At 42.1% G+C, this 14614-nt stretch overlaps 3 protein-coding genes across 3 annotated transcripts in view; all 3 read left to right on the top strand.

Annotated features, from left to right (window-relative positions):
• On the top strand, positions 1 to 3834 carry thap12b (THAP domain containing 12b; the record flags this gene model as incomplete). The annotated part of the gene is made up of 5 exons (XM_079224603.1): positions 1 to 89; positions 670 to 790; positions 880 to 987; positions 1079 to 1115; positions 1231 to 3834. The coding sequence occupies 5 exons, from the start codon at positions 1 to 3 to the stop codon at positions 3150 to 3152; spliced, it is 2277 nt and encodes a 758-aa protein (XP_079080729.1). The 3' UTR covers positions 3153 to 3834.
• A 562-nt stretch (positions 3835 to 4396) lies between these two features.
• On the top strand, positions 4397 to 9680 carry map6b (microtubule-associated protein 6b; the record flags this gene model as incomplete). Its single annotated transcript, XM_079225116.1, has 3 exons — positions 4397 to 5139; positions 6883 to 7096; positions 9471 to 9680. 3 exons carry the CDS (start codon positions 4397 to 4399, stop codon positions 9678 to 9680), a joined length of 1167 nt encoding a protein of 388 aa, XP_079081242.1.
• Positions 9681 to 13558: 3878 nt separating this feature from the next.
• LOC306742101 (histone H4 transcription factor) overlaps positions 13559 to 14614 on the top strand; it is a gene marked incomplete at its 5' end in the record, with an annotated part of 6295 nt that continues 5239 nt past the window's right edge. The window contains 3 exons of the mRNA XM_079224441.1: positions 13559 to 13709; positions 14137 to 14363; positions 14455 to 14566. Of these exons, the coding sequence (XP_079080567.1) occupies positions 13559 to 13709; positions 14137 to 14363; positions 14455 to 14566 (490 nt within the window). The remainder of the gene's footprint in view (positions 13710 to 14136; positions 14364 to 14454; positions 14567 to 14614) is intronic.

Raw genomic sequence — 14614 nt, 5'->3', positions numbered from 1 at the left:
ATGCCGAATTTTTGCGCGGCCCCAAACTGTACACGGAAGAGCACACAGTCCGACCTGGCTTTCTTCCGGTTTCCACGGGACCCTGAGAGGTAAGGCGTCTTTTCCAACGTTACCCCATGGGCTAATTAATTGCTATTAATGTAACATACCATTATGCGCTTTCATAGTTAGAATGCATGAGAAATCATAACATTTGCAAAGTTAGCGTGAGCTACTAACCAAAGCAGTGCCTCGTCGTAGCCAACTCAATATGTTTTAATGTTAAGTTCTCAATTCTCCAATATCTATGCAAGGTTCATGTTCAAATGTTGTACAGAAAATCGTCATGGTTACTGATATTTAGAGGTAAATATCGAGGCTGTTTTACGTTAAGTGACCCAGGCCCCTGAGTAACTTTTGCCTACAACATCCAAACTGCATACAAATAATGGGCACTCCTGTAAAATGTGTTTCAGCAATAACGTACACACTGCAGCTTTGAAACACTACCGCCGCACTTATTTAACGTCTTCACATTCTGTTAACAACACACTCAAACAGTTTAGGATGGATGTTGACATGTTGAATGCACTGATCCCCAAAATCAACATTCCAGAAGTTGTACTTTAAGGTGTATACTGATGTTTGAATGTCCCATAAAGCTCATCTGTGTGTCTTTTTTTTTTTTAGATGTCGAATCTGGGTAGAGAACTGCCGCAGAGCAGACCTAGAAGCGAAAACATCGGACCAGTTGAACAAGCACTACAGATTATGTGCCAAACACTTCGACCCAGCCATGGTGTGCAAAACGGTGAGTATCTAGCACCATTCTGAATACGATTTCCACTTGTCTCTTAAAAACTGAGTCTCCCAAAAATGACTTAGTGTATTGCTTTTCAGAGCCCCTATAGGACTGTGTTGAAGGATACAGCCATTCCAACCATATTTGATCTGACCAGCCATCTAAAAAATCCTCATACCAGACATCGCAAGCGGATTAAAGAACTTGTAAGAAAAGGATTTATTAGTTCTGTTGTTTTAAATGCACATCTTAACCTTGGTAGGTTGACCAAATAACAACACACGTTTTATTTTTCAGACTGAAGAAGATTTGAGGAAGATTAAAGAAAGGAGATGTAAGTAAATGTGTAATTTATTTGTTGCCAGTAAAGTTAAATAATCGCATGTCAATTCTATTCAGTATTTACTGAAAATGATCGCTGTCCTTTATTGTTTGTCTCTTTCCCCCAGTGGCGTCTTCCATTGACCAGCTTGGTTCCAAAAAAGATGCAACGGTTGAGGACGGCACAAGTGCCACTGAGGATGAACCTCAACTGTCCACCGAGGAAAAGGAGCTTCGTGAATACCTACGCTCGTTGTTTGAGGTTGTGGTCATGCTAGGAAAACAGAGTATCCCATTGGTGGTCGGCAAAGCATCTGAAGCTGAATACATGTCAAACAACTTCCAGGCACTTCTCGATTACCGCATGAATGCCGGCGATGAAGCTTTGAAAAAGAAATTCCAGGCGACAGCTGTGAACGCGGAATATGTCTCGGCAACCCAGCAGAACCAGCTGTTGGACATCTGCGAGAACACAGTGAGGGAGGAGATGCTAATGGAGGTGAGGGAGAGCCGCTTCTTCTCCCTAGTGACAGGTGACCTTGTTGAATTTTCCAATGAGAAGCACCTGCCTTTATTTGTACACTTTGTGAATCAGCACAATGTCCTCAGAGAAGAGTTTTTGGACTTCATGTCTTTTGATGGTGATGAGTCTGCACTGGTGGAGCGGCTGGAGGCCCAGCTGACCGACCGCTGGGGGCTCACCATGGAGGACTGCCGCGGCCAGGCCCACAAGGCCACCGGGACTTCGACCACCAAGATGAAGGCTGTGGCAGTGTTGCTGATGGAGAAGTATCCTCTGGCATTGCACATGCCTTGCTCTCATATGGCACTGAACGTCCACCTGGCCAACAGTCTGCCTTTTCCCAATGTCCAGGTCGTCATGGAAACTCTGAGAAGGATTGCTGTGTTCTTTAGAACCCCGTTTACACAGGATGAGCTTGAAAAGGCGATATCCACTCACTACCAGAAGAACGAAGAGAAAGGAGCCACACTTAAACAAGCCTGTGGCTCGGGATGGACGGAGCAGCACAATGTCTTCGACGTGCTGCTAGATATGTTGCCGCCCCTGCTACTGTGCATGGACAACATCCGGGACAATGACGATGGAAAGTTCGCTGACACCGTTGCGGCAAACGCATATTCAGTCACAGAAATTCTGTCTGACTTTGAGATCGTCGTCACCGTCGTCATCCTCAAGAACGTTCTCACGTTCACCAGAGCCTTTGGGAGGAATCTCCAAGGGGAAACACTCGATGTGTTTTTTGCTGCCAACAGCCTAACCGCTGTCCTACACTCACTAAATGAGGTCAACGATAACATCGAAGTCTACCATGAGTTCTGGTACGAGGAGGCGGTGAGTGTGGCCAATGTAATGGGGATTCCTGTGACTGTGCCGAGGTTGTTTCTAAGGAAACAGCGTGCAGCTGATGTGGGTGAAATCCAAGCAGAGGCGTATTTTAAGGAGTATGTGACTGTCCCCGTTATCCATGGCATTATGCAGGAGGTGGAGGACATGTTCTCTGAGACCAACCTCAAAGCTCTGAAGTGCCTGTCACTGGTCCCAGCTGTCATGGGGCAAATGAAGTTCAACACCACCGAGGAGAACTACGCAGATGTGTACCGCAACGACCTCCCCAGCCCAGACACGCTTACTGCAGAGCTCCACTGCTGGAGAATCAAGTGGAAGCACCGGGGCAAAGAGGTGCGCCTGCCCACCACCATCCATGAAACCCTTCAGCTGCCAGATGTCAAGTTCTTTCCCAACGTGAACTCTTTCCTCAAGGTGCTGTCCGCCTTGCCAGTGCTGAAACTAGAGGACACCACAAGTGACAAGGCGAGTGACCGGCTGCAGGCTTATCTTGACAGTGTGTCCGCTACGCAGTGGAACAAAAGTCTGGCGATGCTTAACATTAACACCCACGTCAAACATGACTTGGATGTCATGGTAGACAAATATTGCAGACTCTATCCAGAGGACGATCCTGAAGCTGAAGCTGAACCTGAGGCTGAAGCTGAGGAAGTGGTGGAGGAAGAAGCTCCGACGAAATGATTTGACAATCACAGAGCTCGCTCAGCTGTTCTCGGACGAAAATGAAAGAAACAGTTATGCTGCCAGTTATAAACACATCCTCATTTGGTTGCTCATTTATATTTTTGTGTATGTGCACATGGATATAAGAACTATTGATTTTAATGCATTTATTCAGTCCCTGATGTTTTCCCAGAAACATGTAGTAAAAACAATCTGGTAGGAAGAAATTGCCATAAACAGCTAATTTATTGTTAGCATTTCTTTATTATCTGCTTTTAATTCACAAGATGACGGCAAGTAGCTTTGTTGATATGATATACAGCCCATTGGTTTCTTTCCACTGACAATGAGGCAGAAAGAGCACAAGAGGGAGCCGTTACACCAACATCAGCAGGCTCAAATGGAAGACTTTCTTTTTTTTCAAACAAAAAGTGTATACTGCTAGTGTGACATATTCTGGATATAAAGTCCAGTATGTAGAAAGTTCATCTCTTTACATTCAGATTTGAAATAGGTCTTCAGCAAGAAAATGGACACAACTCTTAATTAAGTAGCAGTAACTGTGTTTTGGGGTTATTCTATGGCAAGACAGTTCTCTTCTCTTTTTTCCTGCCACACAAAATAGTCAATCAACATGTCATATTTTACATGAATTCCATAATGCGTTTTCTGTTTGGCTTAATAATAATAAAAATGTATAGAAAGCAAAATGAAGGCACTTTGAGTCTAATGTTTCCCTCTTTCTTCAGTTGTATGCTTTACATTTTGGATCCTTCTAATAAAGGAAAAGGCCTGCAGTTTGATACATGATGAAGTAACCCTTTTTTCAGCAACATAATCGGCCATTTCCTCCAGGTGCAACAAGAATAAAGCTCAGGTGAGAGTTCACCGTACAACTCAGACCCCGGGCATCTCGAAGCATCACACAAATGTGGGTGGGGTCGCTTTGATGCGCAACCAGACAGCAATGTGCGCTCCACAGCAAACCCAAAGTCCATTTAAACTTCAGTAAGAACCACTAGGCTGCAGGAGGGGAGTTGTTGGGGCTCTGCTTTCGTTAGTCTCGGGTAAGAGCAGAATTACATAAAGCTATAAGGAGAAATAACCCTGACTGGACAGAAAACTGAGGGTGCAGGGTGAGTGACCGAGCATTTGTAAGTCTTCGAGTCGTGAGTAGGACGTTTATTTACACGTTTACCCCCCTCCCCAGCTCTAGCTTTTCTGCGCATCTTCCGCTCGCCAGCCTCCTAGTTTGTATCACCATGGCATGGCCGTGCATCACGCGTGCTTGCTGCATCAACCGCTATTGGAGCGAGCTGGACAAAGCGGACATCGCGGTGCCTTTGGTTTTCACCAAATATTCGGATGTGGCCGACGGACAGCATCATCTCCCCCATCACCCGCAGCCGCGACAGAAGAGGGCCGGAGCCATAGAAACCCAGCCCCATCCCGACGAGCATGAGCCCGGGAAGGCACCGCCCGCGACGGGTGCCGCAGCGGGCAAAGATGGCTCTGCGGCGTCCGTCATGCGCCAAGACTTCAAGGCGTGGAGAGTGCGCCCCGAGCCGAGCTGCAAGCCCAGAAACGAGTACCAACGCTCGGCGGCCCCATTCAATACCGAATCTCAGTACCAGAAGGATTACAAGCCCTGGCCTATCCCGAAGAAGCACGACCACCCTTGGATACCCAAACCCAGCCCCGCCGCCACGAGCTCCGGCGGGCCGGAGCGGAGCGCGGGGAGCGGAAAGCTGGAGCACGCGGCGGCCGCCGAGGCCGAGAGCGGCGTGGAGAAGAGCGAGATCGAGGAGAAAACACAGGAGAAAGAGTTAAAAGAGCCGGCGAAGAGGAGCGTGAAGAGGGAAAAGTCAGCGGAGAGGCAAACGGGGGAGAAGACGGAAGCGCAGGTGGCTGCAGATGTGAGCGCCGAGCAGAGGAAAGGCAGAGCAGCTGCAGACGCGCTCAACAGACAGATCAAGCAGGTCATGTCGACTACCAGCAGCTATCGGTAGGTCTGATGCTCGTGAGGGGCGAGGGCTGTTTATGCTCAGCAGCGTGCAATAAAGGCCTCCAGCGTGGGCCTTTTTTTTAATAAGAGTTGCAACTGAAACATTTTCTTTCGACTTTCCCTTGGTACACAACTTGTCTGCTGCATGCCACAGGGCTGTGTCCGCTGATACAACATTTCGAGACAGTCGAGGTTTATTTGGTGTTGCAGGGTCTCTTGTTACAATCTCCAGCGACTTGCAAAGCAAACTGATATCGCCAGAGATGAGGGTTGCATTATTGATCTGTTCCTGCTCCATCCCCCCTCAGAGTACTACCGAATCAATGCAGTAGCCCATGAATGAGAACAGCCAGTAAAAGGGTCTGAATGTAATCATGTGTCTCAACGAGGTTTCTGCAGGCTGCCTCTGAATTGAATTAGGGATGATTCATGCAAGTGAACTTGATGGCTTCAGTCGGCTCCACATACATATTCAAGTTAACCAGTGCCTTCAGTTTTGTGTTTAGTGAGAGAAAGTTATTCCAAAGGATTATTTGACATTAACTCAATTGACCAATTAACCTTTAGTACCAGTTGTTAATAGTTATGGTGTGCTCTGAGAAGTCAAACAAAACTGAATTTGATTACATGAATAATGACATGTTAGATTAATACAGGCACACACAGAAGAACAGACACATCAAGAAGAAAAAAAGACACATTAGAGATGACATGAAGCTCTTGTTCCTCAGACGTTAAAAGGCCACATGACGGTTATCTTTGAACTATAATGTATTATGTGTTGATTAAAACAGTCTTTCCTGTTTAAATTTGCCAATTACAAATAGTTTCTTAGTCACTGAGTAGAAACTAGCTTTGATTTCAGCAAATTAAATGAAAAGACAAATTCCAGTTTACAATGCAGTTAACAGATCCAGCAATAAAGCGGAGGAGCATTATTCATTGTTTCAATAGCTATATGAATCATTTATTTTATAGGCTGATTTCCTAAAGTGTGCATTAAATATGTCTTGATGCATTCTTAATACAATACAAAATATGTACTTGTTATTATCCATAATTGGTGTGTTTAAAAGTCCACAAACCTGAGTTAGTGTGAACATGAGACATTATAAATACATATACCAGTATTTTATTATCAATATAAAATCAATCCAATTTACACATTTCTAAGTGGAAAACAAAGTATTGCATTTGATTTAGATTGCTGCTTGAGGTGATTCTTGTCATTTAGCACAAGCACTGGCCAATCTGCATGGATTATAATTGCAAATCATAATCACACCCAGCTAAATTATGATTAACACTATTTTGTTAGCTCCAGTCAATTATTGGGACCTGCTAAAGGCAGGTTGGAAACAATGCAAAGTTAATTTTCAACAATTTCAGTTACATTAAGACTTTTAGAGATGAAAGTATTAGTTTTACAAAAAATATTCTACTGTGTTCATATATAATCCTAAAAGTATCAATCTCTCTTTAATATGAGGGATTTATGCTTTTCTTTTTCATCTTTAATCAAAAATAATTGCTGGCATGAAGATAGAAAAAATGTATGTGCACACTAGATCCTGCTTCAGACAGTAGGCTCAGAGCTAGACGTCACTAGTGGTAAACAAAGAAATGTTCATGTGAGCATTATCTAGTGTGCGGACACTCATTGTCCGGTTGTACAAGATCATGAAAATGACCACACACTTCGGCCGTAGAAACCTCTCTGCTTGCTTTTCCCACTGTTCGTAGGACTGAGTTCAAGGCATATAAGGATGTGAAACCAGTGAAGGCCATTAAAGCTCCATCTCAATATAAACCCCCAGTGGAGGAGAGCAGTCAGGAAACCAGCTACAGCGCCACATACAAGGGGGAGCAGGTGAAGGCTCACCCCACTGACAACAAGCTGCTGGAGCGCAGGAGGATACGCAGCCTGTACAATGAGCCCGGCAAGGAAGCTGCCAAGGTGAGAGCACGCACACACAGATCCACTGATGTCAGCTTAGGTCGTTAAAATACTATTCTAGGAGTTTCCTTTAAATCGAATGAATTGTAGTCATGTCTGAAACTCTGTCAGCCCTGCTATACCGAATTATTTAGTACTTTGGGATTACGTTTTATTACTGCTGCGTTAGTGTTAATTATTTTTACTCGCCATACAAGTCACTCTGGTGGCAGGTGACTTATTATACACAAACAAAACAGCTTCATATTTTAATTTGAAGACATTTTAGATAACAAAACAAGCAGTTTTCATTGTTATATTCTTCCATAATGCATATAAATCGGCCAGTGAAAAGTTTAAAAGCCAGTCTGTGACTTTTCACCGAAACAAAAAATATGTACTGCATCAGTTTGACATTTACATCTATAATATCCAATCTTTGGATTATAGCAGCGAGTGACATAGATTGGTATCTTGGTGCATGTTATCGACAGTTGGTTAATAATGTGTCTCTAGTAGTGTGTTCATATGGCCACCGGCCACTCCCTCTCTCATTCTTGTAGGACGTCTCAGAGACTGAGAGCAGCTCTGTTCTAAATCTGCTGTAGTCAGGTGTGTTCACTGTTTCTTCTAGAAGGCATGGAGGCTGACCTCAAATTGAGCAGACGCAATCGTGCATACTGGACACACACACACACACACACACACACACACACACACACACACACACACACACACACAGAGTATGCGCTTTGACCAGTATGAGCCACAGTCACATGTATCACACAGCTGTCAGACGCAACTCTGCAAAAACTATCAGCCACATCTTCACTGTTTGCCCGCCTCTCAGCCTGCACCACCCACCACCCTTTATGAAGCTGAGGAGGTTTATGAAAGAGGGTGAATTAATTAATGGAAGAAACAAAGCAGCTGAGAGGATATTTCCAAGTGACAAATGAGAATCAAAACAAAAGAGATGGATTTATTACATCAGTGGCGGCCTCTAAGACAAACTTCTCATCATATTTAATTAGTACACATTTAAACAGATTTTTGCTGTTTATGGCTCTATTTTAGTGACAATGTATGTTGAAAATGTCACGAGGCAAAATTATATCGGAAACTAACAGACACAATTGGCTCACCATCAATTTGACTGCATACAAGTGGGAAGAGAGGCACAGCCGGGTGTGTGCCAGCGGCAAGTGGTATCAAGCATTGGTAACACTTGTTTGCGGATAATGTTATCCTTTTGGCTTTTGCTGTCTGATTGGCTTTGTAGCAGTTTGCAGTTCAGTATGATGCAGCCATGAATATCTAACTTTATTCTTCAAAGTCCACAGTATCAAGAATGTGTACTGAAAATGAGTAAATGCGTCTAATCTGATTGGGTCTGTATTGTGAAAAGCACCATAGCGCAGAGTCCACTTTAAGAATATGCTGGCCATGAAAGACACATTGTCCTCCCACACCGATAACATACAGTGCTCCACCGTGACGTGTCCGTGGCACCTGCGCACCAGACCTCTTTTATTCACAGAAACAGAGCCCTTCATTTTAAGTGTCAGAAAAAAAGCCTTTTACAAACATTTGTCATCTCTTACAAGTTTTTAAGTTTTATTTATTCAGCAAAGGTTGAGCATGCAACCTTTTTGCTGTCCACCAACTCATTTATACAAATTCTGGGAGCTTATCCATGAGTGTTTTGTTTTTGTGGCAACTCAACAAGAGCAGAGAGAACCTAAGTGCCTTGCTCAGTTTCCCCAGTTGGTATGGGAATGTGAACCAGCGCTCCTCCAGTCACATGCCTGCTTCTTAAACATCAGAGCTTTGCCACCACTATGAATGGTTGAATGTTAACAAAATATTATTTCTTTAAGGTGTAAAGCTAATACCATATACTAATATAAACCATCAACATTGTATGTTTTGGTTTCTTTAAAAGTTAAATGGAAAACTGCACGAACTGCTGTTCTATAAAAGTAAAGGTACAAATACACCTTGTGATGTATTTCTTTTTTCCTTTACCCTCATTGCACTAACCACATATTGCAAAAATCACCTAAACCCTCTGGTGTCATTTGCCTGTCTTTTATATTAAGTAAAAGAGTAAAAAAAAAAGGTATGTATTGCATGCTAAGATATGGCTTTGACATCATTTAGATTCTCCATTATTCAAGCAATCGTTTTAAGGAATTGTTTGAGATTTTGGGAAATACGCGTATTTGCTTTCTTGGATAGACATGAAAAAAACATACATTTTCTCATCTAACTCTTTGCAAGAGAGCGATTAGGGGAATTTCCCAAAATATCAAGCTATCGCATTAACGTCAGTTTGTTTAATTGACTATTTTTGTCTTTACTCTGAGGATTTTTCACCTCTCTTCTCTTCTAGGTGGATAAGACAGTGTCTCGCACCAAACCAAAAAAGACACCGACAACAACAACAGGGAAAATGGTGAAAAAATCAAAAGAGAAGAAGATTGCTAGTTCCCTGTCAGCCAAGAAGAAACCGTCTTTGGGCGCCCCAGAGCCCAAACCAGATGGAGTGGTCACAAAGAAGAGCAAAGAGATCAGCAATAGACTGGCTGAAGCGAAGCAGTGAAAGTAGTTCATCTCTACACTTTTATCTGCGTGATCAAAGGCGACTTGACAAATTAGGCAAATTTCTTCCATTTGGTTTATTTCCCCTACCTGTTGCTTTTGCTGTCCTGTCATATATTGTTCACCTTCGAATGGGCACTGGTGTTAAGCTTTTAGAATAATGCAAATAATTTCACTTTAAAATATGTGTGTGTGTGAGAAAGAGAGCGTGTGCGTGTACGTGCGTGTATGTGTGTGTTTGTGTGTGTGTGTGTGTGTGTGTGTGTGTGTGTGTGAGAAAGTGTGTGATTCCTTGTTTTTTGGTGCACAGAACCGCTATATATTGTTGACCACATCATTTGCACATTATTTATATGAGTTCTGTTTGACATTGAACTATAAAAAAGAGCCATCAATACACATGCACATGTGTATGAAAGGGCATTTTTTTTACCTTTCTCTGAAAGACAATTGAGATAAACATGATTGTATAAAGTGTCAAAGGGATGCTTTTTCTCTCAGACTGTATCACATAAGAGGTTTTGTGAGAGTACAACATCTGTTTTATAGTTGCGTTTCCTAGTTACAGTGCCTCCGCTGTGGTCCTGGTTTTCATTTAATTGTTCTGGATGATATCTGGTTTTATCAGTTTGGTTGCTAAGAAACCCAATGAACTGTAATATAATTACTACAGCTTGCATGCAGGACCCTGTTTTTGGGTGAGTAGCAACCTTTTAGCAGACTTTATGCCACAGTCACATTTTAGCTTGTAAATGGAGCCTTTAACGATAAATATATAGGGGCGAGACCTTTTCCAATATAATGCATGTGTAGTAATAGATTCTGGCCACACCGTAGAAACCAAAGTACATACATAAAGTAAAATCATAGTCTAGTGGCTGTTAAAGCTATAAACTAAACACACCAGCAATATGGATTCACCCACGAACATATTTCTTGCAATCTAAATGAAGATCCACTCCTTCGATTTAATGGGGATGCTGCAGTTTTATGACGACTCAGTATTTTGTGACATTGTGGTCCATCCTCTCTGAGCTGTGACGCTGTAATTGTGCTAATTAAGAAAAAAAGATATGCATATAGGTCTGATAAGGGAGAACCTATTGTAGCTACACAATACATGTCACTCTGAATAGGCTGATCTCTCCAGGTGTTGAAGGACAAGGGATGGGCCAGGACTTGAAGTTCAGCTCTTTGAAATGCTGCTGTGTGAACATGCGCAAAAAAACATCTGTTCATTTTAGACATGACGTGTTTGTACTTAAACCCTTATAGCAGTGTGTGAGAGCCCATTCAAGTACTACCACGGTGTGTCTGCTTCCAGTTTTGGCTTCTCTGCGTGTGTGTGTGTGTGTGTGTGTGTGTGTGTGTGTGTGTGTGAGAGAGAGAGAGAGAGAGCGAGCAAGTGAGAGAGTTTTCTGTGTACGACCTCTGCTGCCTGCGAACATCAAGTCTGATCCAACCTCTAGACATGCTGCTGTGCACTCCAACACCCTGGTGCTATATCTCTCATTGTGTATGTTGTCTGGTTTGGACTGTGTGTGGAGTCCGACCAGGGAGAAATGATGTTGTGACAACGTCATACCGCTGCAAACATGTTGTGATATTGTGCTTGTACTCTCATCTTGCTCTGAATGAAATCTGATTAAAATGATGATACAGAATCGTATGTTGTGACTTATTGCTTGACGTTAGTGTTTCTCTAATGCATTTTAAAAAAAGACACAACAGTATTCTACTTTCAGAACTATTTAATATGATATAAAATATTTTCTTTGAAATTGATTTTGAATTGGAGAAAAAAATACACATTATTTAATAAATAATTGTATATTTTATTTTCATTTGCTGCAGCAGCCTTTGATCACTTCAGCAATGAGGAGTAATTTAACATCTTGACATTAAATTAATAGCACAAAATAGCAGGATATGGTAGTTGCATTGCAGAGGATACAAAATTAGCCTAATTTAGCATTAAAAACAGGCCGTAGAAACCCTGTTCTAGGCCTGGATTCTATTTCCACAGCACTGTAAGGACAGTATGTGAGGTTTTATTTTTTAAAGAGAAGTCATGTTGTGTTCGTAAAACTTAGCCAACATTTATAACCATTTAAAGTGTTTTTCTGAGATGTAATTGGCTCATTATTTTCTTCATGTTTCTTACAGTTCAGGGATTAAATAATTAGGAGATGCAAAATGGCCTTGTCTTGAATCAAAAGATTCAAAGTTAAAAAGTAAAATGGAAGAATGATTGAATCAGTTTTCAGTTCATTCACTAGCTTTAAGATGCTGGTGGTCATTTTCCTGTGAATCAGTCATCCTGACATAAAACTGCATGAATAATTCAGTTGTTATGCATGAAATATTGAATAACAGATCAGTGATGGCACAAGGGCTGCCTCAGCTTTGTCCCCCCTCTAACAGACTTGTCTGGTTGGTTACAGTCTCACCTACATAGCTTATAATACTGCATTGAGATAGTAGAATTGAGATGTCATACACTTCTTTCAAGTATGAAATATATACTATGATTTGTGGATGGCCTTTGTTGTCATGTTGAAACAGTCACTGTTAGTTACTGTCATAAACCCCCCAAAAAAGTAAAAAGAAGGCCATTCAGTGTATTTGCTAAATATTAAGCAAATGTATAGCATCATCGAAGTTTGAGAGCCTTCTCTAGTATATTATTTGACAATTTACATGAATGGATATTTTGAACATCTGCATTGTTATCACTGCGCAATATTGTGTTACTTCATTGGAGTTGTTTCGACTTCATATTAGGAGACATGCACCCTCATGAAATAAATATATATGAATATTATATTTCTTGAACAAGCAAGACATGGCATATTTGGGTGCTGATAGTCAGCAAATGATGACCTCTAGTGGATAAGAGCTAATGTTGCACAATCACAAAGCATCATGTTAACTGGATACAAACTAAGGTGGCTGCAGGCTAAGCTATGCAACTCAAATGTCTTCTCAGCATCCGGTTCTTGAAGGTGTCCAAGGAACTTGTAACAGATCACTCTCTCTCTCTCTCTCTCTCTCTCTCTCTCTCTCTCTCTCTCTCTCTCTCTCTCTCTCAAATGTGAGAGTGCAACATAGTAGCATGGTCAGGTTATGTGTTTGCCACATGAAAATGATATAAAACAAAGAGAATGTTACAAATCAGAAAACGAGTAATTAACAAATGATTGAATTGAATGATGAATGAAGGATTTAACAACACCCATACAGCAACAAAAAAAAGGCAGTTAAGTGACGCCAGTAATGGGCAGCACTCTTCTTCGTCTGTTTTGAAAAGCAAACGAAGAAGACCAACTTCCGTTTTGAGGCTCGCGCTGACCGGAAATAAACAAAACCAGACAAGCTCAGAGGAGGGAAGGAGAATTAGCTCAGATAACAGAGGTGCTGAAGCTACTGACACTAATACTCGTAAGAAGCATTTACACAAATCCGACCAAGTAGGAGTCGAGCCTGTGACGGGTTCCGCGTCCGCGTTAGCTGGACTGTCAGCCCAAATAATAACTCTTATATGAACACAACATACTGAGATGGAAATAAACGGAAGTTAGCGTGTTACTTGTTTCGTTATCGAGCACAGTCGGGAAGAAAACGTGTGTTTTGGTAAATATATTCTTCGTCCACTTCTCGGCTAACTTGAGCTAACGTCGGTTCATACATTTTATAGTGTATACTATTTTTAGTTGGCATGTTTTAAAAACGCCAGCCAGCTCAAGACAGCATAATACTGAATGTATGTATGTTCTCTCTTTTAAAATGTCTGTCGACTCGTTGCATGCTTTTCTGTTTAGGTCCGTTGTTATTTGGTGGTTGTGTGCAGCAGCAGCTGAGCACACAGGGATCACCATCATGATGACAACCAAGAGACTGGACAATTTTGAGGTGGTGTGTGAGTGGGCTTCATGCAACTTCAAGGGCCGCACCATGGAGGAGCTGAGCGATCACATGTCTTTGCATTTGAAAGACTACCTGGGCGACAACGATGCCCTAGAGGAGCTGGGTGAGTGAGGAGGATGCACGAGTAGTCAGGCTACGTTACTCGTAGGGTGGGGAGGTATGACCTGAAGTCCATCTGACAAATCAGTCATTCTAACCCTCGTGTTGTCAGGACATGTAACTGAGATCAAGATGTGTTTTGCACAAGAAAACTTAGCAAAGTTGGTTAAAATATTGGCTATTTCTTTTTTATTATAGTTTGTATGTTGTCTTGACTTTTTTTGTTGTTGTTTGTTTTTACTATATATTGGCTCTGTGGCCCTCTGAGATTATTTTGAATGAAAAGTGCGTTACAAATCAAATGCATTATTATTATTATTATTATTATTATAGTTAACATGTTCAGTTATTTGCCCAGCCTTAAACAGTATAAATAACTGTAGTAAATGCCCTTTCTTTGCAGTAATTACTCATCCCCTGTCTTTGTTTAGATGAGTATGCTTGTCTCTGGAATGGATGTGTATTTCTGTCCATGGGTAGCCCTGCGGAGCTGGAGGTCCACGCGTACTTCCACAACTACCACGGTAAGCTCAAGTTTGTCGGGTCACAGCTGCTCAAGTCCCGTCCTGATCTGCCCAGCTGCAACCAAGGCTTGCACAGCAACAACCTGGTTCCTGAAGGATCCGATGGATACGTTTGCCAGTGGGAGCATTGTGATGTAGGTTTTTTTTTTAGATGCAAGTATTCATCGGTCATCAAATGACTGAGAGCACCTGTATTACAGAATTTATATTTGTGTCTTTATTTAGAGTACATTTAACAATCCGGAGTGGTTCTACCGACATGTGGACAACCATGTTGAAAGTGCTGAGCCACAGTCTCTCCCGCAACAGCTGCAGGCTCTCTTCTGCCACTGGACAGGTACGACTGTGAGAGGAGGCCAAAGAGATGCTCCTGGTATGTCTTACT

This window comes from Taurulus bubalis, assembly GCF_910589615.1.
Source record: "Taurulus bubalis genome assembly, chromosome: 10".
NCBI classification, from domain to species: Eukaryota; Metazoa; Chordata; class Actinopteri; order Perciformes; family Cottidae; genus Taurulus; species Taurulus bubalis.
This window is presented reverse-complemented; position numbering and strand designations above follow the sequence as displayed.